This window comes from Felis catus, chromosome B3 (genome assembly GCF_018350175.1).
Source record: "Felis catus isolate Fca126 chromosome B3, F.catus_Fca126_mat1.0, whole genome shotgun sequence".
Classification (NCBI taxonomy): Eukaryota; Metazoa; Chordata; class Mammalia; order Carnivora; family Felidae; genus Felis; species Felis catus.
The window spans coordinates 146,577,003-146,602,669 of record NC_058373.1 but is presented as its reverse complement, the minus strand read 5'-3'; the positions used below and the strand labels follow the sequence as shown (position 1 = coordinate 146,602,669).

Genomic DNA, 25,667 nt, shown 5'->3' with positions numbered 1-25,667 from the left:
GCTCGGCTGCCGGACGGCCGTCCCCAGCGTTGGCCCAGGCCCGCCAGCCCCTGCCCTGCGCAGGCCCTGCACCCACCCAGCGGCTTGCGGGCACATCACCACCCCGTCTCCTCCTCCCCGCGGTGCCTGCCCCAGGCCCGCTCTGTCTTCCTCAAAACCGTTTCCTCTACCCTCTCTTCACAGGTTACAAGTGTCGCCAACGGATTCTCCCGTGGCCTGTCTTTCCCGGTCTTTACGGGGTCTCCGATAAGCAGAAGTTTCTGGCATCCATGGGGGCCAGTGGAGTATGGGGTCCTGGGCCCCCACAGGCTGCTCTGCCTTCACATCTCCATGGGGAACCCTGGGCCCCCGCAGCACGGGCCTGTCCCAGGCAGAACCCGCGTACTTGAGCTAGCTGGCCCAGGCCTGCATCTGTTCCGTGGGGCCGCAGGGGGCTGGGTGGCGCCCAGGCCCTGCCGCAGGCCTGCGGACCTGCCATGTCACGTGCAGAAGAGGACTAAGGTCCCTGACCGGGGCTGGGGGCCGGGGACCGTGATGGCTGCGCCCCCGCCTACAGGAAGGCGGCCATGCTTCTGTGCTTCTGAGCCACTAAGCGCGTGCTAACGTGGCGGCAACAGTAGGAGCCAATGTCAGAGCCCAGCCTGCTCCCTGGACCACCGAGTGTGCCTCGCTTCCCCCCGACTTGGCCTGTGGCACCTCGTGTCTCTCAGAATCCGCGCCGAACTCCCACAGACACACAGACACACGTGGGGTCTCGAGTGGGCTGTATTGGATCCACAGAGCAGTTTGAGAAGAGACAGCTCCAGAACACCGAGTTTGCATTTGGTTTCTAAAATTCGTTCTCGGGGGCCAGTGGGTGTCCTGACTCAATGGCACTCACAGAGGACAGGGAACTTTGAATGACTTGTTTCCAGGAAGGGTCCTGTCCAGCGGCTAGGAGGATGGCGGAGGGCCCAGCAGGCAGGGGTTCTAGAAGTGACTTCACACACCGAGGCGGCAGGTGGAGGGCCGGGGCCCCGCGGGCCCTGGGCCACAGCTGGAGCATGTGAGGAGCTGGGAGGGGGCCGTGTGGGGAGGGGAGAACTCGACGCCCCCAAGGGACGGGGGTCGGGGTGGGGGCAGGCTGGCCGAGACCAGGCAACACCAGCAACACGCCAGCCAGGCAGGAAGAGCCAGTGAGAGAATGTTCTTGCGGGGCCCAGGCGTGGAAGTGTCCTCGGGCCTGAACTGGCTGGCAGCAGGAGGCCGCGGACAGGCCCCTAGGCCCGCCCAGCAGCAGCCTGGGGTTCAACCGCCCTAGGACAGGGGAGCCTGGCGAGGGAGGCAGGGACGCGGCTGTCTGCGCCTGCTGGGTGAGGGGTGCCGAGAGGCTGAGCCCCCAGGATGGAGGGGGCCTGTTCCGGCAAGCTGGGGGCGCATCCCCCAGACACAGATGGCTCTTTGTCAGGGCCGAGCCCAGCTCCCCGACCGGTCTTGGGAACAAAGCCCCCTCTGTCCACAGTGGTCCCCCCCTCACCCCCAGCACCGCTCCCAGAAGAGGAGCAGAGCCCCCTACCCCCAGGCTCCCAGCCGGCGTCCCTGCCCCCCACACACACACCAGGCACCCACAGGGCGGGGTGTGCACTAGGGGCCCGGGGCACAGTGTGTAGGGGGCATGCGGGGCAATCCCCCGAAGGACCCCGATCCCCACGCCGTGTTGCAGGCCATGCCTGACCCGCCAGCACCTGGGCAGCGCTGGACCAGCCCAGCTTCGGCAACCACCCCCCAGGGTCCCTTTCCCCTGGGCCTGAGCACAGACCGGACCCTCCCCAACCTGCCCCAGATAGGAACCTGGAAGGGTGGCAGAGGGAGGGCCAGAATAGAGCCTCACCCCTGCAGGGAGGTCTCTACGACTTATTTCTGGGTCCTCTCTTGGTCCTGAAGGCCCATGGACTCCACACTGAGCCTGTCATGCCTGCCCCCAGTATTACTAGCCAAGGGGCTGGGCTCTGCCCCAGGTGGGGACAGCCCCAGGGCTCAGGGAGACCATGCCTGGGGCCCTGTGTCTGCGTCGTCCCTGCCACCACCCTGAAATCTGCCCCTCCGAGGCCCAACCAGGGCGGGTCAGGGCAGGTCCCCCTCGAGGCGGGCACAGGGCCTCAACGACCGGGTGGCAAGATCCAGATGAGGCCGGGCAGGGCTCCCGCCAGCCTGGCCAGTTCCTGCCGACACTGTCTCTGCAGCTGGCACAGCACTGCCTCCAGGCAGGCCTCCCGGCTCCTCAGCACCTCAATCACCTGGGCCGCCCGCAGGCCTGGGCCCCCCGAGGCTCCGGCGTCACTCTTCACCAGCCGGCAGGGCCCGTGGGGCTGGGCTGCGGCCCCACCTCGCTCCCAGGCCCGCTGAAGAGCTGCCAGCTCGAGTCCCACGGCCTCCCGTGAGGCCCGCTGCACCGCACTCCATTCGGGCCCCCAGCCTCCAACCTGCACGGGGCAGACGGCAGCTCGTGAACCAGGGGCGGCCACATCCTGCCCAGGACACGGCCTTCGGGCCCCCTCGGCCCCAACACCAGCCCCCAGCCCTCTCACCCTGGCCTCCCAGGCTGCCCGCCGGGGCTCCGCGGCTCCCCGCAACTCCTCCTGTAGGGCCTGCAGCTCGCGGGCCACCAGCTCCCACTCGCCAGCCCCCTTCTCGGGGATCCGCGGCACAAACGTGGGCTGCGAGGCCTCTGGAGGGCAGGTGCCCAGGACTGTGTCCTGCGGAGAGAGACCGAGTGAGTGGCAGGCCGCTTGTCCGGGCCTCGACCACAGGTCCAACCCCTCAGCCAACAGGGACAGAGGGCATAGAGGCCCAGGGGCAGCGGCCACCCCCCCCCCCGGTGGCACAGTGAGCTGGAAGCCAGGGAGGCACCCAGACTTGTGGACCCCTGAGGAGTCTGGGCTCCCCAGCAGCTGGGCAGGGTAGGCGACGGACAGACAGACATCCGCAAAGAGGCAGAGACTCAGAGCCAGCTGGCCTGCAAAGCCAGCTTGGTGGCTGGGTGTGTCTGTGGCCTCCCCCAACCTCCTCTTCCTGTCCGAGAACTAGGAAGATGCCCCCACCCCGGGGCTGCCGTGGTCAAGGCCGGGACAGGGAGGGGAGCCAGTCACACCATCCACCGCCAGAAGACCAGCTCCTGGCGCCTCCAATGCAGGGCTGCCTCCAGGCACACATTCTCGCTCTCCAGCCTCCGAAGCAGCTGCAAAGCAGACCATAAACCGTGGCCGGGTCAGAACCCCACCTGGGACCCCCAGCACCGAGCACCCGACCACCGTGCTCACCAGTCCCCCTGGCCCCGCAATGGCAGAGCCACCCCCCTGCGGGCAGGATACGGCAGCCCCACCTCCAGGCTGGGGCCTCAGAGACACCCACCGTCCCCACAGGGTCAGGGGCTGAGCCCAAGCGCCAACTCGGGACCTCTGCCCCACATCCCTCACTGACTGGGGGGCTGCACCCGGGAGACTGTAGGCAGATGAGGAGGTCCCAGAGGGGCAGCCTGCCAGGCTCTCGGGGCGGGAAACCCTCTGTATGACCTCAGGAAGGCAGGGCGGAGGCTGGGCCTGGGCACCGGCATGCAGGGCCCAGCTGCACCCCGCACAGACCCCTGCCCGGCTCACGCAGCCCCAAACCTGCAGACCCCGCAGGAACATGTGGCCGCGCGCTGGAGCGCAGCAGCACCTGCCCCAGCCTCGGCCTCCACCACCAGGGGGCCCACCAACTGGGGAGGTGCTGTTGAGGCCTCCCCCCCCCCCAACCCGCTCCATCCCTTCCCCGCTGCCCCCTCAGGAAGCCACAGGCCTGCACCTGCTGTGGCCCCTCTCTGAAGGCAGCCACCAGCCTGCCATCCAGGCCACAGGCACTGCTCCTTCTGGAAAACAGGTGCGCCGGGCTTCCTGGGAACGCAGCAGCATGCTCTGAGGCCAGGACAAAGGGCCAGAGCACGGTGGCCACACAAGAGCTCTGACAAGCCACCGCTCACGGAGGGCCAGTGCACAGGCCCTGTACGACAGGCACCCGTGACCCAGGGTCTCCCCTGGCCGGGAAGGGACCCCTGCTCTGCCCCTGCCAACAGCAAACAGGCTGCCAGCCGAGCCACCAGGGGCCTGCTTGCTGCTGCAGCAGGAACCTGGGGCTCCAGGGGTCTGGAGGCCAGGTGGGGAGCAGCCTTGAATGCCAAGCCAAGGACCCAGCCCATCGCTGTAAAGCCAGGCACAGAGAGAACCACTCTGTGGGCCCAGGGGAGCACGGCCTGGAGCCCGGAGGGTGCCAGGTGCACCCACGTCCCTGTACGCATACGCACAGTGAATGTGGAACGGTCCCCAGGTGCTCCCCACCTCCCAGGCTATGGGAAGGAGGGCAGGCACAGCAGGAAGAGGCAACACGCCCCCACTGTCCCCCCACGTGCAGGCCCCGTGCTGGAGTTTCCTGAAGCAGCCACCTCCCCGCCGCACCCCACTGCGCTGTGGCCAGGGCAGGCGGGGAGGCACGGGGACATGAGAAGGGCTGCAGGCCCGGCCAGTAACCAAGCCGCTCACTGTCCAGCTACTCTGCAGCACGCCTGGCCACTCACACAGCAACCATAGATCACTCCAGAAGCTTCTGGGACCCATCCCAAGAGTGCGGGCTCTTTGGGTACACCGATCCGGGCTTCTGCCAGCAACCCCTCCAGAAACCTTGGGAGGAAGCCAACCGTGACCCCCAACGACCTCACGCCGTCTGCAGTCCGGAGGCGCCCGCACGCCCCAGCTTCGGGGGGGGGGGGGGCACCACGGGCTCCCACCCACCACCACCACAGAGACCGCGACCCCAGGCCACATCTGGCTGAAGCCGGCGCAGCCTCAGCCCTGCTCCAACCCAGAGGGACCAAGGGCAGGAAGCCTGGGCCTCGCTGAGTCACCCGTAAAAGGGGACCTGGCCGAGGGCACCTCAGGTCGCCAAGATACCGCCTCAGCACTTCCAGAGAATGCGCACAGCCCTGCCTGGGAGGGCTGGCCAGGTGCTGGCCAGGACTGCAGGTCTGGCAAGCGCCCCCCCGGTGGCTGCCCCACAAAGGGAGGCACAACTCTCTGAAAGCACACACCTCCTGAGCTGGGGTCCGCTGGGCCTGGAAAGAGGGGCCACACCAGCCCTGAGCCTCAGCCCACCTGCCTGGCCAAGTGCCCCCCAGGCTGGACAGTGCCAGCCTCACACTCTGGACCAGCCAGAGCCCAACCGTCAAGTGACAGCCAGCCCTGGGCCTGTCCCAGGACGTCCTGGCCATGCCAGCCTGAGGGAAGGAAACAATAATGACAGACGGGGGCGTCCCGAAAAGAAAGTCAGCGAAGGACGGGGCATGCTAGACCAACCCCCCCACCTCGCTAACTGTGCCCAGCCACACGCACACACACGGCCACGTGGCCTGGATTTCTGCAACACCGGATGGTCTGGGAGCTGGGGGAGGCCCTGAGGACATGTCTGGGACCCCCCACCAGCAAGATGGTGAGTTGGGCAGTCACCCACAGCTCAAAGCCGGTCGCCTGGGTCCGCCCTCCCAGGACCCTCCCCACCTCGACCCCCACCACCTCACGCCGTCTGCAGTCCTATGGCACCGACACGCAGCAGCCCTCACCTGCCGGCCGCCCTCCGCGTCCCTGAGCAGCTCGGTCTCAGCAACAGACAGGTGGCCAAGGCTGCGGTCACTGTGGCAGCCGCGGGTGTATGAGTGGATCTGAAACAGGCAGCGTGAACCCCAGGTTGAGTAGGAAGGGGCGGCTCTCCCAGCTCCAGGTGAGGCTTTGGGGGCCTGCCTTGCAGACGAGGAAAATGGGCCATGCCTGGCCAAGGTGGTCAGGGCAGGCCAGGGTCAGGCTCAGGACAATAGTCAGCACCGCTGGGGAGCTGGCCCTGGGCCCTGAAGGAGGCTCCTGCAGAGGGTGGGGTATGGGCAGTGCCGCCTACAGCTTCCCCATCCGGCCCAGTTCCCAGGGGGGTGGTGGAACTGGAATCGGGCATCCCTGCTTCTAAGCTCACTGACTGCCAGGTCCGTGTGGTGGGAGAAACAGCCCCTGGACAGGCTAGGAGATCCAGCGAAGACAATGGCAAGGACACAGAGTGACTGTCTGGACCTGGGGGACAGGGAAGGCTTCCCAGCAAGGTCCGGCCTCAAGGCATCACGGAGGTCACTGGTGGCCATGTCCCAAGCAGGAGGAGTGACAGGAGCCCAGTCTGAGCCGGAGCGACAGAGCTCCGGAGAAGAGCTGAGGGATGAACAGGTCCCCTGCAGGGGCAGATGTGCAGGGTGGGGGGGTCCCAGCATCAAGGAGCCCTACATCGGTGGGAGTCTGAGGCCCCCCGCCCAACCCCCTCTCAGCCCAGGTTTTGCTGTGACCTGTGCCCCACAGCTGAGCCTTACTGGCCTTCGGGAACTCTACAGAAGCCGCCCGCTGCCCATCAGCCTCCACCCAGGATGTGGCAGAAGGAGGGGGTACCTTCCTTCCCAAAACATGCCCAGGCAGCAGCGGCTCCCACAGCACCCAGAGCCTACTTCGTGGCTCAGAGACAGAGTCTGAGGCCTCTGATGACTTCCGGGAACAGGAAAGTCAACCCCACAGGCTCCTGGCCCCAGTGATGCCCAGCTCCACCTGCCCTATGACCCCTCCTGGACCACCTGGAGCCCTGGGCTCAGGCTCTGGGCCACCACAGGGCAGCGGCCAACCGGTCAGCTCCCAGCCAGGCTCGGGAAGGGCCACATCCAGTCAAAGGCCAGGCTCCAGCCTATAGTATGGACAGTAAGTGTCCCTGGGGGACAGTCCCCAGTGACAGTACCTTGCCCAGGAGGGCACACTGCTCCTGCTGACTGGTGATCAGCTTCCGCCACTGGAACCGCAGCTTTCCCATCAGCCACTGCAAGTGGCGTATGTCCACAGGGCCATCTGCTTCCACACGGGGTACAGGGGGGCCAGGGCTGGCCAGGGCTTCACACTAGAGAGGGACAAGGGTCACGCCCTGCTCCCACACCCCCAGCGGAGACCCCAGGAAAAGAGGCCCCTGGAATGAGTGCCATGGTCCTCAGGGTGCCACACACCCACGTCCAGTGAGCACACACCCAACACTGCCCCCAAGGGAAGGGCAGGGGAGGAGGAGAGAGCAGTGGAGAGGGCGACACCCACCCCACAGGGCTGTCCCAGGCCGCATCCAGGGTCCCAGCCAGGACCCGGCCCCACTCCCTCTCACCCCACACCCACCTCGCACAGGGGTATCTCGTCGCCCAGCCGCACGCGGGTCTGGGCCAGCAGCCGCTCGAGCAGGGGCCCGCGGGCCAGGAGCCAGGCCAAGGCCAGCAGAAGCTCGCGACTGCCCTGGGAGCCGTCCTCAGGGAGCTGTGCCAGCGCCCGCCTGGGGTAGCCCTGGGAGTGCAGCTCCGACTTCACCACTCGGACTTGGGCCTCTGTAGATGGGGGTTCGCCTGCTCAGGGAGCCACCCATTAGGAGTGCGCCACCAGACCTTCTAGGGACTCCCGCATGACCCCCAAGCAGAGGCCAGGTTTAGGAGGGGACAATCGGGGGACTTACAGGATGAGAGAGCCAAGGCTAATGGGGACACGGCTTATGAGGTGGGCGGGGCTTTGCCAGAGCTGGGAGCGTGGTGGACTGGGTGAAGCCTGGACCCGCCTGAGGCGGGGCTTGCCAGGGGGGCGGGGCTAACCAGTTTGGGACTTTGCAGGAGGCGGACCTCGTGATGTGAGTGGGAGGAGCGAAAGCCAACAGGGCGTGGCTTACTGTTGGGACGTGCTCGACCGGGGAGGGGCTTCAGTTGGACGGCGTCAGTTGGACGGCCCCTGGTGGGTGGGCGGGGCAATGGCCCACCTGGGCGGGGCTTGCAGGGCGCGGGGCTAGCCGTTCAGGGGGCCTTACAGGAGAGGGACCCAGCGAGGCGAGTGGGAGGAGCCAGGGCCCACGGGGCAAGGCTCACTCTGGGGAGTGATTAACGGGGCGGGACTTGCGTGAGTGGGCGGAGCCAGGGCCTCCCCGGAGCGGGGCTTACCCTGGGCTGGGGGCGCCGAGGCGCCGTTGGCTGACAGCGGCGAGAGCACGCGAAAGAGCAGCTGCCAGAGCGCCGGGGCCTGCGGGGATCGAAGAGCGACAGTCAGCTGGGCCGGCCGCCACCCTGCGTCCTCCCCGGCTCCTGCCGACCCGGCCCCCTGCCCCGCGGGCCTCACCGCCTCCGGACGGTCGAACTTGGCGCGGCGGAAGATCTCGGGGCTGGGCCCAGCGGGCAGCGTCCGACTCAGCGCGGCGATGGCCTCGGGCAAGGCCCCGACCGCGGCTCCCCGGTCCACCCTGCGCCGCCGCCGCCCCATGCAGCTTGCACTGACTTTCCTCGGATTGCGCGCCGCGGCCGCTGGGTCCCAGCGTCCAATCACCGCGCCCGTGCCGTCTCTGCTAGGCCCACGCCCAATCACCGAACGGGTCGAGACACGCCTCCAGCGTCGGCCCAATGAGCGGTGCCCCCGGCCTTTGAGTGCAGTCTCTTCTGTCCAGTGCGCAGGCATTTCCGGTGCTCTCGGGGCCAATTGGCGACGACAGCTCCGGGGTACGCTTTTTGTGGCCCAGTCGCTGCGACACCCGACAGCCGCCTCGTCCAGACCCCACCAATCAGCGCCTCACCCATCTTAGCGCCAAACGGCAGCCTAGCAACCCGCGGAGGGCTTTGGTCCGCGCTCCGGGCGCCCCCTGCGGCCGGGAGCGCAACGCAGCCAGGCGCCGCCGACCCTCGCGGGTGTCCCTGTGCCTCCGCGAGCCCGGCCGGCCCGCTCACCAGGGGTTCCCGCGGGATGCGGGCGGCCCCCTTCCCACCCCAAACCTACACCCGGACCCCGGCCCGGTCCTCCCGGCCTCGCTGTTCTGCACCCAGGAAGTCTCCTTCCGCCGCCGCATAGGAGCGGCCGAGGACGCGGTGCCAGGGAGGGCAGCGAAACGCTCGCCCGCGGTCCCAGAGCCCGGCAGTGCGCACGGACGCCCCGGCTCGTGAAAGGCGCCGGGCGCGCAGCGCCGTTGCGTGTCCACGGTGCGCGTAGGAAACGCCCCACACAGCAGGTGGCGCGCGCGGGCACGCGGGGCGGCTGTAGAACCCTGCACGTCGGTTAGAGCTGACGGACGGCACGGGCGAATTTTGTACGTGTGGCACGTGAATTACACCTCAGCGAAGAGGTCGGGAGGACAGAGCCACCAGCCCTCCGACCCTCGCCCTGCCCACGCCACCCTCCTACGCTTCCTCCACCGCCCCCCCCCCGGCGGGGGCCACGCCCGCAGGAAGTGCGTCGGCGGCGGGTCCCGGCGCCCCAGGTCCCCACCTTTGGCCTCCTCCCTCTCTCCCGCGCGGCCCGCTCCTAGGCCTGTGTTCCACCCCCATCCCCACCCCACACACCGTCGCGGGGCCGGTCACCTGCCCCGCGGGCAGGGGACACTACTGCCAGGCCCCCAGCTTCGCCGTGCCGGGTCCCGCAGGCAGGCCACTCTGCTGAGCTAGGCGTAGCGCCCTGCGGCCATCAAAATAAAGACCACACCCCTGAGCCACCCGCCCAGCCCAGCGGGTCTTCTCTCTGAGTGTGCCACCTGAAGTGCTCTCCTGCGTCCTGGCCTGGTCAGGCCCCCTCTGGCGGCAGACCTCATCCCTTCAACTGTCCCACCTGGCTGTGGGCTACACGGGGGCAGCGCTGCCCCCCCCCAGCACTTGGCCCAGATTTTCCGGGGTACCCCCACTCCTCACTGTGGCACAAGACACTGCTGAATCTCAGATTCAGCCCCAGCCCCCACCCTTCCACGGTGCTGAGAAACCCCGCCTCACCTTAGCACCATCTGTTCTCTCCCACCCCCTCCCCACCAGGTGCACTATGGCTCCCACCCTTTGGAGCTCTGTGAGCCACCCAACAACCCCCCCCCCACACACACACACACCCTACACACAGCCCTTGAGGCCCCCAACAGCCCGTCCAGCTCAGCCCTGCAAGGCCTGGGTAGGGCCAAGGCCTGGGAGCGGTGGCCCTCTGCCAGGACTGGAGACTGAATGGCCAGTGGGGGTAATGAGTGTGGTCCAGTCTGCAGCTGCTGCCAGAACTGACATGGGCATTTCCAGAAAGCCCCCAACTATCCACTGCCCAGCTAGTCCTCAAATTCCCCACTTGGCCGCTGGCTACTTGCTACTCTGGAGGGAGGGTGTACAAAAAGAGGGGCGGTGCTGTCCAGGCAGATGCCCCTGCAGGAACGTGGCTGGCCTGGTCCACCAAGGCAGGTGGGGAATGGAGACAAGGGTGGGCAGGAAGTGGAGAGAGCAGGCGAGGACTCCCCACCACAAGGCCCCGAAAGCTTCTCAAAAAACGGAACCAGCTTGAGCACAGCTGATTCACCCTGTGGCCACCATCAACCGACTACCAGGCCTCATGTTCCCGCTGACCTGTTGACCCACCCTTAGCCCCATCCCTGAACCGAGGGGGCATTAGGGAGCTGGGGAGCTGAGCCACCACAGGGCCTTCCAGGGGGGCCAGCCGCCTGCCTTGCAGAGGAAGCTTCAGCCTTGTGGCAGCCCCGGGGAACAGCACAGCAGGAAGAGCAGGGCTCCTGGCAGGGCCAGGAGTCAGAACCCCCAGTGGCGGCTCCCTTGAACCATCCCCCTGTCACCCTGTCAGTGCACTCAGCGGGCATGTATACACACACACACACACACACACACACACACACACACACACACGCACACACACACACACACAGAGGCAGGGCTTCTGAGTGCTCAGCTTTATTGAGGGCCAGGGAGACTACAGGGAAGCCCCGGGTGCCTGGGGATAAGGCCTGGAATCAGCCTGGAAGGGCAGTGGCCCGGTGGACAACCAGGGACGGCGTTTCCACGACCTGCGCAGAGAGGTCAGAGGACAGAAGTGAGTGCAGGTCCAGTGAGCAGTCAGGCCTCACCCGGGAGGGCACGGACCATCCTGAAGGCCTGAGGGTCTGCGCTGGGGGATGGGGGTGTACCTGGGTTTATTTGAAAGTGTGACTCTCAGCGCCACCCCGCCCAAAGCCTGCAGAGAAAAGAGTAGGCAGGTTACCGGGTTGAGGGGTGGGGGAGGTGCTGGGGAGGCTGGGGGGAGGAGGAAGGCAGCTCAGGGGCCATGCGTAGGAAGCGTACCTTTGGGCCCGAACATGGCGGCGTAGCAGGGGTGGTTGCAGTAGGGCTTGCCTTCATGCTGCAGAGACAAGGGCCATGAGGGGCTGTCACCCCTCACCCCGCGCCCGCCACTGCCCTCCGGGCCCCACCTACCTCAGCGTGGCCCCCTGATGTCAGCGTCTTTCCGCATTTCTCACACTTCAGGCAAGGCCGGTGCCAGTCCTTCCCCAGAGAGGTCACCCGCTCAGCTGCAAAGGTACACACACCCCTCCCCTACTGTAAGACATTGCTCTGGGGCCACAGGGCACACCCGTCTGCTAACATAACAACATAAAGTAACAGCCTTCTCCAGCTCCTTCTGCGCATGGTCTCACCCACGCCCGCCTGGTGGCCCACCCAGGGTCTCAGCTGGCCTCCGTGCCCGTGGGTGGGGAGGGGCACCCCCAGTCCCCTAGGCGTGTCCAGCCAAACAAACGGCAGGGGGCGCTGCGTGGAGCTGCAGGAAGAGGCCTCGAGGGCCAGGGTGGGGGGCCTGGGTGACCTGCGGGGGTGGTCGGAGATGGGGCCTGCAGGCGCCCTTCTCCGGGGCGAAGGCGGGGGAGACCCTTCCCACTTCCTCCCGCCTCTCTCCTGGGTGGGCCCCGGGGCGCGGGGCAGGGAGGCGGCACCCGGGGTGTGAGCGCGCCCGGGATCGCGCCCCGGGCGCCGGTTTCCGCGTCTGTTTCTACTTAGCTATGGGAGGGGCGGCCAGAGCGCAGCGTTTCTTCCTTGGCCGCGCGGTCCCCGCCCAGGGCGCGCCGAGGGGGAACGGGACAGTTGGGGAGATCCAGCGACGGGGAGTCCCAGAGTCAAGGAGACCCAGAGAAGGGGGAACCCAGAATCGGGGAGACCCAGCGGGACCGAAGGAGAGAGAGCGGGCCAGAGACGTCGAATCAGCAGAGACCTCGGGCCACCCCACACAGGGGTCCTGATCCGCATACCCAAGCCGTCGCCGGCAGGGCTGAAGTGTCGGCTCCCGGCACGCTGCCCCAGGGTCCCCAGCGCGCCCAGCCCTCCGGAGAAGCCCTGTTCGTAGTCCCTGGGTGCACCGCGGTCCCGGCCGGGAGTGGGCCGGGGAGGGGGGCGGGGGGCGGGAGGGGTGCGCTCACCAAAGTACACTTCCTTGTCGCACTTGGGGCACTTGGGCATGGCGGCAAGGGGTCAGGCGTGAACGACCGGTCAGGAGCAGACAGGAGAGCCGGACTGGGTGGGTCCCGCGGGGTGTGCGCCTTTCAGGGACCCCAAGACCCCGCCCCTTTGGGACCCGCCCCTCGAGCCCCGCCCCCTGAGTCCAGGATTTGGACCCGCGGACTTGGATTCCAGGCCAACCAGCCAAGAAAGGTCATCTGGTCCACCCCCGCCTTCAGGCAGCATCGGGCCTAACCGACGACGGGGTAGGGGGGCGGTTCAAGGAGCGCACGGGATCCCTGGGGATGCGCTGAAGGGGCGGGGCTCCTCCGGGGGCTACTGCCCCGCCCCTTGCCTAGGGTCCGGGATCTAGGGAAGGGGCTCCCCAGGGCCAGGAAGCCCCGGCCCCCCAGCGCCCCAGCCCCTGTCCCCAGTCCTCCGACACCAGTCCTCCGAGCCCCAGATAGCTGGGATCCAGGGAGTCACCGATAAAATGCAAATAGATGCAAACCAGCGTGTGCGAACTTCCTTCTCCCCACACATTTTGACCCGACCCTCTCCCAGACAGAGGGCTGGGGACCAGCGACGTCTCAGCCTTGTAGCCCCTCCCCCCGTGAATCTCCCCTCCGGCCTTCATCACACGCGGAGCTAGGACGCCCACCCCTCCCAGCCCCCCACCCCCAAGGGACATCCCGGCCTCTGCGAGCCCTCCACCCCCGCCGCTGTCTGGGAAGTCCATTGGACAGCAGCCAGGGAAATTTGGAAGAGGGGACTTCGAGACGGGACGTCCCCTCCCTCCCCTCCGCGGTAACAGTGACCAGTGTGAGCGCGGGGGTGGGCGCGGCCACGCACACGGCATCTCTGCGGGAAGAGCACGAGAGCACAGGACGGGAGTAGCTCAAGTCCGACGCCCAGGACAAGTGCGGGCCGGTGCCAGGTGGAGACCGTCCTACTCCACCCACCCTGGGAGTGGGAAGTGTCCAGGGGGCTGGCGGGGTCTCCCAGCCGCCTTTCAGCCCAGACCTAGGCTTCAGCCTGGCTGGGGTCCCGGCCTCCATGTCCCCTTAGGAAGTCCCTGCCCGCTAGGCCATTCCCTCCTGGCCACAGTCCTCTCTGCTGGGAGCGGGGGGGGGGGGGGGGGGGGGGGGGGGGGGGGGGGGGGAGGGAAGGGGGGCTGTCCCCTCTCCCTCTGCCTGCTCAACCGATCCTCCCCTGGCCACACCCAGTTTCTTGGCTCCTCAGCTAAGCTCCAGCCCCCTGTCGAGGCCCCAGCCCCTTGGCCCCCCAGCGCCGCAGCCCCCTCCCCCGCTTGGCCCCAACGTCCCAGACCTCAGGACCCCCAGCGCCCCAGCCCCTCCCCCCGCCCGGGCCCCCCAGTGCCCCACCCTTCCTCCGGGTTGCCCATGTCCCTCCCTTAGCCTCCCACCCTCCTCCTCATCTGCTGACACACCCATCTCTCAACACCAAACCACCCTGGGCCTATCCAGGCCCCATCTTCTTGGAAGGTGCTGGAGACCATCCTCTGACAGGACCCAGGGGCTCCTGGCCTCCCCACAGGCACCCAGCGACTCCAACCTCACCCTCCCTGAATCCCACCTCCCCACCATAGGCCTCCGGCCTGGCACTGGGAGGGGGGAGGGAAACCATGGGTGCCCCCACACGCACCCCCACAGGGCCCGCCCTCTGTGCCCCAAAAGAGGCCTGGCTTGGGGTAAGGGTGGCCGCGGCCAGGGATGCAGGGCCACAGAGGCCACCTCCAGAGTGAGCCCTCGGTGAGGAGGGCACACTAGCTCCCACACCCTCACGTCCTGCCCCTCATGCTTCCCTGCGTCGCCCCCTCCTCCCTGAGACCCCCTTTCTGAGACCACAGTTCTGCCCCTGGCTGGGACTCTGCGAGCCCTGGGGTCTGCAAGGCTTGCACCACATCGCTAAACGCTCAGCGGCTGGCTGCCCACTGCCCCCAGGAGTGGGGGCACGCACCACGGGCCACCGGAGCCCTGGACTCCCACCCATCGACGCCGGCCTGCTCCAGCCTTGAAGCCTCCACACTCACTGTCACGTCCGGGCCCGTGGCCCTCCCTGCCCAGCGCTGCGGCACTTGGGCACGGTTTCCAGAGGTAAGGCCACCAGCCCGACCTCCTCCACCCCCCCTTCCCATCCTTTGGTGTCTCCCTGGCCTGTGCGCGATGCTGCTGCAGACAGATAGGGTCACTAGGGTGGATCCTGACTTCCCTCGTCTCCTGGCTCCGGGATCTGGAAAGAGGCCTGGATGGGGAAGAGCAAGGGTGGGGGGGATGGGCGCACAGAAACACACACAGCAGGGGACAGAAATGTAGACAGGCCAGAGAGGCCCAGAGAGGCAGGGGCCGCGGGAAGGGCCCGAGGCCCACTGGTTGGGGCGGGGGGGGGGGGGGCTGTCACAGTGGGTCATGGGGCTCTGGTCACACACACGTTGCTCGTAGCACCAGCAGCTTCCTGAGAAGACTGCCCTGCATGGATGTGCAGCATGTGCTGGGTGAAGGCCTGGGGCTCCAGGGCAGGGCTGCCTCCACCCCTACCAGGGTGATGTGCTAGAGGGGTGCAGTGAGCCCCACAGGGAGCCCGGAAGCACCCACCTCTGTCCTGGTGCCCACGGGCATCACTGTGTGAGTGCATTTGTCCGGGTACCCCAGCTGCCTCCCCAGGTTTCTGTCCGGCCCACAGCACCACCTTAAGGCTCCAGGCAGGTGGGGCCAGGAGCCAGCTCTGCCCACCTGTCCACCCACCCTGCCCCTGGGATGCCCCCCACCCACACTCTGTGACTCCAGCCCCTCCCACCATGGGGGAGCATGAGAGAGTACCATCCCTGGGGTGGTGAGGTTCCGGCTAGCTTTCTCTGCTGTTATTTCCTGTTGCCATGGTCACAGGGCTGAGGGGGTGGGGGTGGGGGCGGGGGGGGGAATGCCAAAAGTAGCCAAGGGCCATGTGCCTCGCCCTCTAACTGGTACACAGCAGTTTTTCCAGACATCAGACACACACACACACACACACACACACACACACGCTCGCTGGAACCCTCTCAAATCTTCAGCCACAGGCTGGCAATGCTCCTCCAATTCCCTTGGGCTCCCTACCCATCTTGCCCACCTGAGGGGATGGGAGCCCCGCACCAGCTGCAGCCCCCACCTCCTGGAGGAGATCGTGCCTCCCCCCAGAGTCTGTATCCAAGCCCGCCTCCGTCTGAGGCTCGGCTGGGTACCGGTCAGGGCCCCGACAGCTTCGCCGGAGACCTGGGCCCCACCAGGTGCAAGACGTCCTACTTCCATCAGCTCACCTGGCTCAGGGGGCACCTGTGGGCGAGGGGCACTGACCTGGCCCAGGGGCCAGTTCCAGACCCAAATCTGCCTTGCTCGGCCGCCTACCCCTTGCCCCACTGTTTTGGGGGTGCTGTTTGCATTTGTTGCCCAAACAAATGGAGGACACAGTAAGCCCCCTAATACACCCCAAGGTGTAGCCTTCCCCCACTTTGCCCCCTAGTGCTACCAGCAGGCACAGGGGCTGTGTCTGGAGCATGAGGGACAAAGCGGCCAGGACAGGAACACAGAGCAACCCAGCCACTTGCCCCAGGCTGCCTCTGTGCCCACAACATCCTGCCTGGCACAGGGACAGCATGAGGGCACCCCGGGGCCCAAAGACCTGGGGTAGGTGGCTGTGGGGTTCTGGGTGCATCGGCTGAGGCCATGTTCACCCTTCTGTCTGCACACCCCCATGCCCTTGGCTGTTCATGCACCACCCAAGCCTGGCTGGGGACCCAGATGGGAACCAGGAGGGACGTTGCCCTGCAGGACGATTCCCAAGAGGGCCCCGAGGTACCTCCACAGCAGTGCTGGGCTCCAGGCACCTGAGAGCCAGTGACCACTGAGGAGTCCCTGCCTGGGGCCAGCCACCCTCACCCACTGGGAAAGCTCTGCCCCTCAAGCTGGACAGCACCCCTGCACTCTCTCCCACTGTTTTCTGTGGCACTTGCTCTGGCCTCCCCCCACCATCCTTGAAGCCCCCACCCCGTGCCCTGGCCTCCAGGCCCCTGCCTCAATATGGACAAGGATGTCCCCTCCTAGGGCTGAAGGGCCAAATGCCCCAGGGCAACTGCTGGCTCCCTCTCCAGGGTCTCCCCCCTCCCCCAGGCTCAGCTGAGTCACGGACACTCAGACGTTCCCAGGGCCTATTTTCAGCAGCTTGTCCCCCGGGACCCCCCACTCTGCTCTGAGGTTCTGCCCCAGAGTGGGCCTGCTGGGCCTTCGAGGGACCTTCCTTGCCCCGAGGCAAGAGAAGGGATCAGACACTGCACTTTCCCAGGACTTGGCTCCTGTCCACCCAGGACCCCCCAGACCAGGTGAGAGGGCAGCTCCTGTCCTCCTCTCCTGGAAGCAGAGGTGGCATGCAGAGAGGATGGGGGGCACACGTGGCCTTGAGCTCCCTCAGTCAGCCCTACCTGGAGTCGACAGTCTGGACAGATGGGGTGACCCTCCCTTCCCCCGAAGGCTGAGCCTTGTTCCAAGAATCTATGTCCGGGAGCCAAAGACCATGCAGAACCGCCTCAAATTCCAGCCTCTCAGGTCCGGCAGCCGGCCGAGCCCCTCCTCCCCACTGCCAGAGGGCAGCCAAGCCCTGGGAAAATGTGCTGTCCACACCTGGCTGCCCTGGTCCCCCGCCAGTCTTCACCTGGCCCAGCCCCCAGCAGCCCAGAGCCAGGGTCATCGCCCTTGCTGATTTCTTGACACTCAGCCCCTGGAGCCACAGCTGGTGGTCAGTGAGCTGCTGCTTGGACCCAGGGATGGGAGGGAGTCAGTCCCCCCTCCGCCAGTCCTAAGAAATTCAGGGAGGCTGGCCTGGGCTGGGTGGGGCTCTCAGGGAGCCTCTAGCAGGGGAAGGGCTGCCTAGGGCTGATGCTGGGGTCACTGGCCCGGGGGGAAGCTGGGCAGGGCCTGGAGGGAGAGGTGCTGGGCATCCAGGACATGGGAACCTAGGGTCTGGACCTCAGCGAAGTGGGGACAGAGGGAGGTGCAGGCAGAGCAGCCCCCCGCCCCCCGCCCCACCCCGGGATGCCTGCCTGGTGACAGCAGCCAGGGCCACACTGGCTCACGTCGGGGGTGGAAGGCATGCGACCTCGCAGGGGCCTAGCCTTCCCAAGCCGGGGAAGACTGGGCTGGTAGGAGGTGGGGTGCACCTGGGGAGGAGGATGGTGAAGGAGGCCCCCGCGCCATGCGCAGCCCTGGGCTCTGGACGGGGAAGGAGGCTGTTAGATGGCATCTCAGGGCCGCCTCCCTGGCCAGCACCGAATGGAGGGAGGGGCGGCGGTGGAGGTCAGGCAAGGGGAAGTGGAGAAGGCGGCACACCCCGGCACACAGGCCCATTGCCGCCTCTCCCGCATCTTGCCGGAGCGTCCGGGGCTGTGGGCGACGGAGGAAGCACCTGACTTGCTGGGGGGCTTCCTGGAGCCGGTGCCAACGAGAAGGCCGCAGCCGCGCGGGCGCACCGCCGTCACACCGTTGTCACAACGACGCGCCTAGCGACGCGCGCGGAGACCAGTGGTAGCGGCACCGCCCGGTTTCCATGGCAACCCCTTGGAAACAAACAAGGCGGCGAGTCCTGCTCCGCCCGCAGGAAATGGGACGCGCTTTCCCGGCCGGCCCCGGGAGCTGGGGGCCGCTGCGTCCCAAGGCGGGCCGGAGCCGACCTTCCCCGAGGCGGTCCCGGCACCCTCGCCCCCGCGCTGCCAGGCGGGCTTTCACCCACCCAGAGCCCCCTCCGCCCCGGGTTTGGGGAAAGGGCGCGCCGCCCACCCCCTCTCCTCCCCACATAGTTTCCACTGGAGGCTCCCGAGGGAGGGCCCAAGTTGCGCCCTTAGCAGCTCCCCGCCCGGCAGAGGGCAGGAATTTCCCATCCCACACCGCAGCCAGGGCGGGTGTGTGCTGCTCAGAAAGTCTGGATTCTCCCCCCAAAGGTCCCCCCAACCATGGAGCCACAGCCTGGGGCAGGTGGGGGCCTTCCGCCCAGCTTGCACCAGTGCCCCGGTGGTACTTGCTCTGCCCTGGGGGGGCCGGGGGGGGGGGACACCGGCTGCCCCTGGGGTGCCTGCTCCAGCGGCCCCTCCCCCCACCCCTCACCCCCCCCAGGCCACCTGCCCTGCACACTCTGGCTGCATTCCAGGGGTAGCCAGGTGAGAGGAGACACTGCTGCCCACAGTGCGATGGGACGGCCTGGCATCGCTGGACACCCGAGCCGGCCGATCCACCCCCAGGGACACGCATGGCCGCTCCAAGGACAATGGCTATGGCATGCACGCAGGCTCAGCTGTGTCTGAGCTGGTGGACTGCAGGGAGAGCCGGGGAGGGGCCCTGTGCCAAGGGTTGAGGGAAAGAGAGCCGGTCCTGGGGTGCAGGGCACATGGGCCCAGATGCCCCGGCTTTGAGGAGGTCAAAGCTTCTGGGGCTGTGGTGCTAGGGGCAGGTCAGGGTAGATTGGCCTGGTTTCCGCCGGAGCCTGGAGTGGAACAGAAGGTGCGCCCTCTGCTGGGCTGTCCAGAAGCGGCGGAAAAAGGAAGACAGGAGGGAGGGCTCCTGACAGGTTCAAAGGGCAGAGACCGGGCTGCCTGGGGAGGCCAGGGGTGACCCCACTAACACTGCAAACCCGGACACAGGGACACCGGCTGGGAAGGAGCACCCAAACAGGGGGACTCAAGCCCTCAAGCCCTGGCCTTCAGACTGCCCCCGTTCTGTCCCTTGGCCTCCACTGATGCTGACCACACCCCTTCCCCATCCAAGCCACCACACTTCCAGGCTGGGTCCTGAAGGCCCACCTTGCCTCTGCCTACTCCCCAGCTCCTGCACTCCTAGAGAGGACCGCCTCCCGTCACCTGCCCTCTTTCCCCCATGTGCCATGCCCTTGGCTCTCTGTCCCAAGGCAGACCCCGCCCTGATGGATGGAGGCATCTCCTGGCTCTAGTGCCCACTGCTGACGTTTCTGGGGACCAGGACCCCAAACCCAGGATGCTTCCCATGCTCCCACCTCCACCTGCTCCGGTCCCTGTCTCAGCTGCCTTTTCCACCTCGGTGCTGGCACCACGGCCCACAGTGGAGCTGCCTGCCTCCCCACCCGCCCCTACCAGCCTTGGGACTAGGACCCCACTCCCACCAGAAGCCAGCCCGCGGGTGTGGGGACCGTCTGTGGATGGGACAAGGGGTTACAGTCCCAACGTACGTCCATCCCCCAACCAGAGGCACGGCGGGGTCCCCCAATCCTCAAACCTTTATTGACGGCAATCTCAGCAGTTACATGTGAGCCGCGTGAGGGTGTCAGGCAAGCACTGCAAGGCGGTGGGGGCGATGGGCAGAGGGCTCCTGGCAGGGACGCCCTGGGTCCGCCCTGGGAACACCGTGAAGAGCGGGGCAGCGTCACCGGCAAGGGGAGCAGAAATAACACTGTGAGGCAGGCCTGGGGCAGTAGGAGGGGGAGAGCGGGACGCCCACCTCAGACAGACCCACGGAGGGCCAGGAGACACGCGGCGCCGTGTGGGACCACGTGGACACAAAAGGGGACCACGGGCAGGGGAGAGAAACGGGGATAGGCAGGCGGGCCTCCTCCCGCACAACACCCGGGCCCTGGACGTGCAGGGGGAGGACGGGACGGCTGGCCGCTCTCCCCCATAGGGCCAAGCAGTAGGCTCTGGAGCAGGGCCGGCAGAGGAGAAGGCCCCGGCTCCTTGGACGGGCTGCGTCCCTAGGGCTGAGCTTTGCCCTCTGGGTCTCTGTCATAGATGTAGCTGCCCACGGCTCCGGTATTCACTCCTGCAGAAAAGGGCACAAAGGCGGTAGGGAGGAGTGGGGAGGAGGGCACCAGAATCCCAGGCCTCCTGGCGGCACTCACCTTTCGGTCCAAAGAGGATTCCGTAGCAGGGCTTGTGGCAATAGGGCTGGCCATCATGCTGGGGGCGGAACAGGCACAGAGCTGAGATTTCTGCCTTCCTCTCCCCACACCCCCACCTGGCTTCCTCGTTGTCCACACACCCCGCCCTCCCTTACAGCCTTCAAGGACCCCTAAGCCATGCCAGGTTCCACTCACCTGATGGATGGGGGGATGGCCGTGCGGATGCCTGGGAGCATCGGTGCACCCGTAGGCCTCCACTCTGGCCACCGGGGGATAGCACCCACCGCTGGCTCACCCCCAACCCCAACCCCACCCCCAGGCCACCCCGGGCGTCACCTCCATGTGCCGCCCACCTCTGCAAACACTCCCCCCCCTCCGCAAACCCGCCCCCCCCTCCGCAAACCCGCCCCCCCCCTCCGCAGGCCCGCCCCCCCTCCGCAAACCCGCCCCCCCTCCTCCGCAAACCCGCCCCCCCTCCTCCGCAAACCCGCCCCCCTCCTCCGCAAACCCGCCCCCCTCTTCCGCAGGCCCTACCCCCTCACCTCCGCGTGCCCGCCTGGAGTTAGCGTCTTCCCACAGCGCTCACAGCGCAGGCACGGGCGGTGCCAGTCCTTGCCCAGAGAGGTCACCTTCTCGGCTGGGAGGGGAGACAGACGGTGATGCTGAGGGGCCCTCCTCGGGCACCCCCAGAGGCTGCCGCTGGCGCTCTCACTCACCGAAGTAGACCCTCTTGTTGCAGCGAGGACACACGTTGGGCTCCCCCGTGAACGTGGTGACGCTGGAGGCTGAGGGAAGGAGGAGTCAGGGCCGGGCACGGCCTGGCCGCTGGGACACCCCTCCGCCCAGACACGGAGCCCAGCCCACCTTTGCTGGGCCCCCTCGGGGGGCCGCTGGCCTTGCGCTCCTCAGCCCGGACCACGGGCACCTCGATGGGGCCGGTGACCTGGGGGCCCTCGGCAGAGGGTTTCTCGTAGATGTAGGAGCCGGCCCCTCCGATATTCACCCCTGCGGAGTGGCAGACACTGTAGGGCGAGGGGCCTCGCCCACCCCCAGCCCCCACACCCCACTGCACTTCTCTCCACCGCCCACTCCGTGGGGTTGGGACCCTCCCCCCACCCCACCAGAGGGTGCCAGCCGGCCGGGGCAGACTTCTGGGAGGGGCGTGGGGGACGCTAGAATTACCAGGACGGAAGAGACTGTCGGGGGAGGGCCCAGAATGGGCAAGGGGAGAAGGGGGCCAGGGGACCCCGGGGCTGCTGGTGTCTCCCAGGCCCAAGTCTGTGCCGGGTCCAGGAGGCACACCGGCCGCCCCTTCCGGGGCCAGAACGGCTCCCAGGCTGGGGGCGGGGACCCAAGCTCACCTTTGGGTCCGAACAGCGTGGCATAGCAGGGCTTGTGGCAGAACGGCCTCCCGTCGTGCTAGGCAGAGGGGTGTGGCGTGAGGGCTGGCACCCGGCCACGGCCCAGGCTTGCCTCCCACCCCCGCCCGGCCCGGGGAAGGGGGCTCACCTCAGCGTGGCCCCCGGGGGTCAGTGTCTTGCTGCAGCGCTCACACTTGAGACAGAACTTGTGCCAGTCCTTGCCCAGAGAGCTCACCTTCTCAGCTGGGGGCAGGACGGGAGGTCAGCGCCAGTGGCCAGGGCCCTGGCGCGGGCAGAGTCCTCAGCCCTCCCTCCAGCCCCACACAAGGAACCTCCGAGCCCCCACCACACGCCGGAACCACCTTCTGCCCCTCAGAGCCCCTGCTGGGTCCCTCTCGGTCACCCTCACACCCCTGGGAACCCTCTCAACGACGCACCTGCCCCTCCCTCAAACGGTGGCCTCCCACTCATACACCTTTCCATCCCTCACAGACTCCTGAACGCTCCCAATTGGGCCCCGAAGGGGTGGGCAGAGCCCCCTGCGGAGGGGCCAACCCCAGCCTCCGGACCCTCCACGGCCGTGGACCCTCCATGGCTGTGCCGCGCCCCCTGCACCCCATGGGACAGAATGCCTACCTGTCTATATTTGGTTTCCCCATGATAAGGTACTGCCTCCAGCTGCTGCTTCCACACTCAAGGTCAGAGACCAGCTGCTAAGGGCCCAGTCACCCCCACCCCACCCCCTGCCCACTGGGCCACCTCCTAAAGGCCGGAAGTGTGGGGGGCCTCCCCAGGAGAGCGCGGCAGGAAAAGGGTGGTGGAGGAGAGGGCAGGAAGAAAGGCTGGAGCCAAGCCGGAATTCCGAAGGGAAGGGAAGGGAAGGGGTCTAAGCAGAAGCATGGAGGGCAGGCGAGGGGGGGGGGGGGCGGAGGTCAGGCGGACCGGGCCCCTGCCACGCTGGCCGAGCCCCAGGACCAACGGATCTTTTGGCCCCCTCGCAGCGAGGTTGCTGTGCAGGCCAGGCCTCCCCCAGGGCCCTGGCAGAGTGAAGAGAGAGAGGGCCCGGCCGGGTCACTCCCCACACCCAGAGGCCCATGGGTGCTGCTGCTGGTGGCCCAGGTTTGGGGCCCTGGGTGCTGGCTCCCCGTAGCCCTGGCAGGACCTGCTGGACCGCTGCCCACACCCACCCCTTCCTGGAGGCAGCTGGGGCTTGGATCCCCACGGCCACTCTACCCGAGGATGCTGGGACAGGCTGGCCAGCCACCCCTCCCGTGTCCATGCTGGGGCAGTCGGGTGCCACGCCAGCCCGGCACCCTCTCCCAGTCCTCCTGCTGGCCAGCAGCGGCCGTGGCAGCTGCACTCAGGGCTGCCAAAGCCACGCCGCACGGGCCAGCACTAGCATACGGCTATGCGGGGGCAGGGGAATGACCCTCAGACCCCACTGGGCGGGGAGATGGCCACATACTGCCAACCCCGTTGGGAAGACAGAATTGATCGGGTCTCTTGGCATGGAAGGGACCGGGCTCCCCACGGGCGGCACCATTGTTAAGGACACAAAGGCAAAGCATTCTGAGGCCACTCTGGGGTGTCCTGGCCCAGGTTTCACTCTGCTCAAGGGTGTGGGCTGCTGGGGCAGGGGTGGGGTGGGGTGCCTGACTGGGGGATGGGCAGGATCCCAGGCCAAAGGCCCCCCCTCCTTCCACCAGCGCCTCCCGCCCAGGACAGAAGCCAGGCGGGTCTGAGCAGCCTTTGTTTTCTGCTGGGAGCCAGTGACCGCCCAGGCAGGCAGGCAGAGACGCTTTCGCGGCTGTCCACAGAACTGTCTGCCCCAGCCCTGGAGAGCCCTGAGCTGGCCTGGTCGGGGCCAAGTAGTGGGCAGCGAGCCTGGCAGGAGGACCCCAGGGCTGTCCCCCACCGCGAGCCTTACGGGGATGAGCCCCCTCTGGGATGGGGACGGAGGACTGGGCCAGCTACTGGGGAGTCGGCCGGAAGCCCCTGGGCTCCCAGCCAGGCCAGAAGCACTCCAGGCCAAATCCGGTCCCTCCCCTCTGGGAAGAGCAAACAACCATCCACCTCCCTCAGCGGGGAAGCCAAGTGGCTTCCTTCACCTTGGCCTGTCCACATTCCAGACCCCGACCACTGTCCCCACAATGACCAGGGAAGGGCCCCCTGTCTGTGGCTCCAGGAGGGTGTTAGTGGAAGGATCCGGGGGCAGGGACTTTGCCACCCTGGCAAAGTCGGGACAGGATCAGCCAAGAGAAGGGAGAGTGGCTGAGTAAGCCAGACAGGCGGGTGTGATCGCCAGAGAGTGGGTGAGCGCCAGGGGCTGCCGCATACCCTGGGGGGCCATCCTGGCGAAGACCCGCCACACCCTCCCGTCTAGGGCTCTTCTGACCTTGAGGAGGCAGGGGCACTTGGCCACCCGGGCTCCAGTGTCCTCTCATGCTTGTGGGGACCCGTTTGTCATCCCACTTCACGCGCAGCAAAGTCCTGAGGGAACTCGCGCCAAGGGAGGGAGCACGTTGGGACACGCAGGAGTTGGGAGGCCAAGGTCGCCCCCGCGTGGACCGAGTCCAGACAGAGCCCATATCTGACCCGGGCCCGCTGTGGTCAGAGGTCGAGGTGGAGGTTGGGGGGTGGTCACTGCTGGGGGCCAGCCACGTGTCCACGGGAAGGGCCGTGAAAGGCAGGAGCGCACGGGAGGCTCCCAGAGCGTGCGCCCCGCCGACCCCGACCCCGCCCCGCTCGGCGCCCGCGAACCCCGAACGTCCCCCCACAGCCCGGCCTCATCCTGGGAGGATCACGCACTCCCGCGGGGCCCACCGGCCGCTGCGGGGTTCGGGCGTGGCTGCCCCCACCTCGTCCAGCTCCACCCTCCGGCCGCACCCGCGTGGGCAGCGCGCCTAGCCGGCCTCGGGGCCGCGCATCCCGGGGCCGCGCATCCCGAGGCGGGGCGCGCAGCCCGGGGCTGACCGCGAAGTGCGGCGGGCGCTGGTCCGGCCCAGCACTCACCGAAGTACACCGTCTTGTCGCACTTGGGACACTTGGAGGCCATGGTCGGTGCGCCCGTCGGCCCTCAGCCCGCGCCCTCTCCGCGCCGCCGCCACCGCGCCGCCGCCCCGCCCCGCCCGCCGGCTGCCCGCGCACCCATTGGCTCCGCGGCCGGGGCGGGGCCTCGGGAGCCCGCTCCCCGGGTCCGGCGGGGGGCGCCGCGGGGGCGGGGGCGCACCTGCCGGGGCCGCGAGGGCGGCCAGACCCGCCCGGCGCCCCGACGCCGGTGCCTCGCTCGTGTCCATGGCAACGCCGGGGCAGGGGCGGGGCGGGCGGGGGTCCGGAGCCCCCTCGGCTCGGGGGCATTCCTGGCTGTTTAGGGCCTCGGCCCGGAAGGCCGGCCCCTGGACACGCAGACGGACGGCGGCCCTCGGCGCCGGGTGCTCCCCCCCCGTCCCGCCCCCGGAGGACCCCACCCACCCCGCCGCGCGCCCCCCGCCCCGAGTCCCTTTGTTGCTCGGTTTCTATAGCGATGGCCGCGCGGCGGGACCGGAGCCGGCTCCCCCGCGGGGCGCGGCCACCTGGCCGGGCCCTGGTCCTGCCCCACCGCCCGCCCCCGCCTGACACCGTCGACGGTGCTGAAGCGCAGTGGGTGGAAGGCAGGGCGCCCGACGCTTCCAAAAACAGCGGGAGAGAAACTGCTGGAAGCGAAAGAGGGGGAGGGCGCCGGGCAGCAGGGGACCTGGGCGTGCTGCCGGCTTGGGAGGCACTCTCCCCAGGCTCTCCACCCAGGGACAGTAGAAATGGGAGAGAAGAGGCGTGACACCCCCCCCCCCCCGGCGTGCTCTCCGTGCAGGTGCCCAGCGGGCTGGCACTGCCATCCGCCTGCGCCCCCACCACCACTGCAGGATGCCTCCTGCATCCCTCCTCTGGACCCACTAGCTCTGTGCCCAGGGGCCTCTGACCTCCAGCCTCCTGGCCCCAAAGCCGGAGAGCTAGGGATCCCCTCAAGGTCCCCCTCCCAACAGGGGCCTGCCTGATCCCTCCCAACCCTCCTTGCCCCCATCATGGAGTCTGAAAAACCGGGT

General features: G+C 67.8%; 3 protein-coding genes across 9 annotated transcripts; all 3 read right to left on the bottom strand.

The window, feature by feature from the left end:
* Nucleotides 1-747: 747 nt before the first annotated feature.
* Nucleotides 748-9,270, bottom strand: TEDC1 (tubulin epsilon and delta complex 1). 5 transcript variants are annotated; one of them, XM_023256154.2, is made up of 8 exons: nt 8,217-9,260; nt 8,042-8,120; nt 7,242-7,462; nt 6,823-6,978; nt 5,627-5,725; nt 3,131-3,217; nt 2,568-2,735; nt 748-2,462 (listed from the first exon to the last, which is right to left on the bottom strand). In XM_023256154.2, the coding sequence occupies exons 1-8, from the start codon at nt 8,547-8,549 to the stop codon at nt 2,139-2,141; spliced, it is 1,467 nt and encodes a 488-aa protein (XP_023111922.2). In that variant the 5' UTR covers nt 8,550-9,260; the 3' UTR covers nt 748-2,138. The 5 variants fall into 5 exon arrangements, with proteins under 5 accessions (XP_023111922.2, XP_023111923.2, XP_023111926.2 ...); XM_023256155.2 differs by having other exon boundaries at nt 7,242-7,444; XM_023256158.2 differs by lacking the exon at nt 6,823-6,978 and having other exon boundaries at nt 8,217-9,268.
* Nucleotides 9,271-10,773: 1,503 nt separating this feature from the next.
* On the bottom strand, nt 10,774-12,454 carry CRIP1 (cysteine rich protein 1). The gene is made up of 5 exons (XM_006933168.3): nt 12,304-12,454; nt 11,309-11,403; nt 11,177-11,234; nt 11,023-11,069; nt 10,774-10,902 (listed from the first exon to the last, which is right to left on the bottom strand). Exons 1-4 carry the CDS (start codon nt 12,341-12,343, stop codon nt 11,029-11,031), a joined length of 234 nt encoding a protein of 77 aa, XP_006933230.1. The 5' UTR covers nt 12,344-12,454; the 3' UTR covers nt 10,774-10,902; nt 11,023-11,028.
* A 7,137-nt stretch (nt 12,455-19,591) lies between these two features.
* On the bottom strand, nt 19,592-24,751 carry CRIP2 (cysteine rich protein 2). 3 transcript variants are annotated; one of them, XM_023256153.2, is made up of 8 exons: nt 24,601-24,751; nt 21,737-21,831; nt 21,589-21,646; nt 21,092-21,232; nt 20,944-21,012; nt 20,770-20,864; nt 20,228-20,285; nt 19,592-20,148 (listed from the first exon to the last, which is right to left on the bottom strand). In XM_023256153.2, the coding sequence occupies exons 1-8, from the start codon at nt 24,641-24,643 to the stop codon at nt 20,081-20,083; spliced, it is 627 nt and encodes a 208-aa protein (XP_023111921.1). In that variant the 5' UTR covers nt 24,644-24,751; the 3' UTR covers nt 19,592-20,080. The 3 variants fall into 3 exon arrangements, with proteins under 3 accessions (XP_023111921.1, XP_023111920.1, XP_044916580.1); XM_023256152.2 differs by lacking the exon at nt 24,601-24,751 and adding an exon at nt 23,984-24,246; XM_045060645.1 differs by lacking the exon at nt 24,601-24,751 and adding an exon at nt 22,064-22,218.
* Between the last annotated feature and the right edge of the window lie 916 nt (nt 24,752-25,667).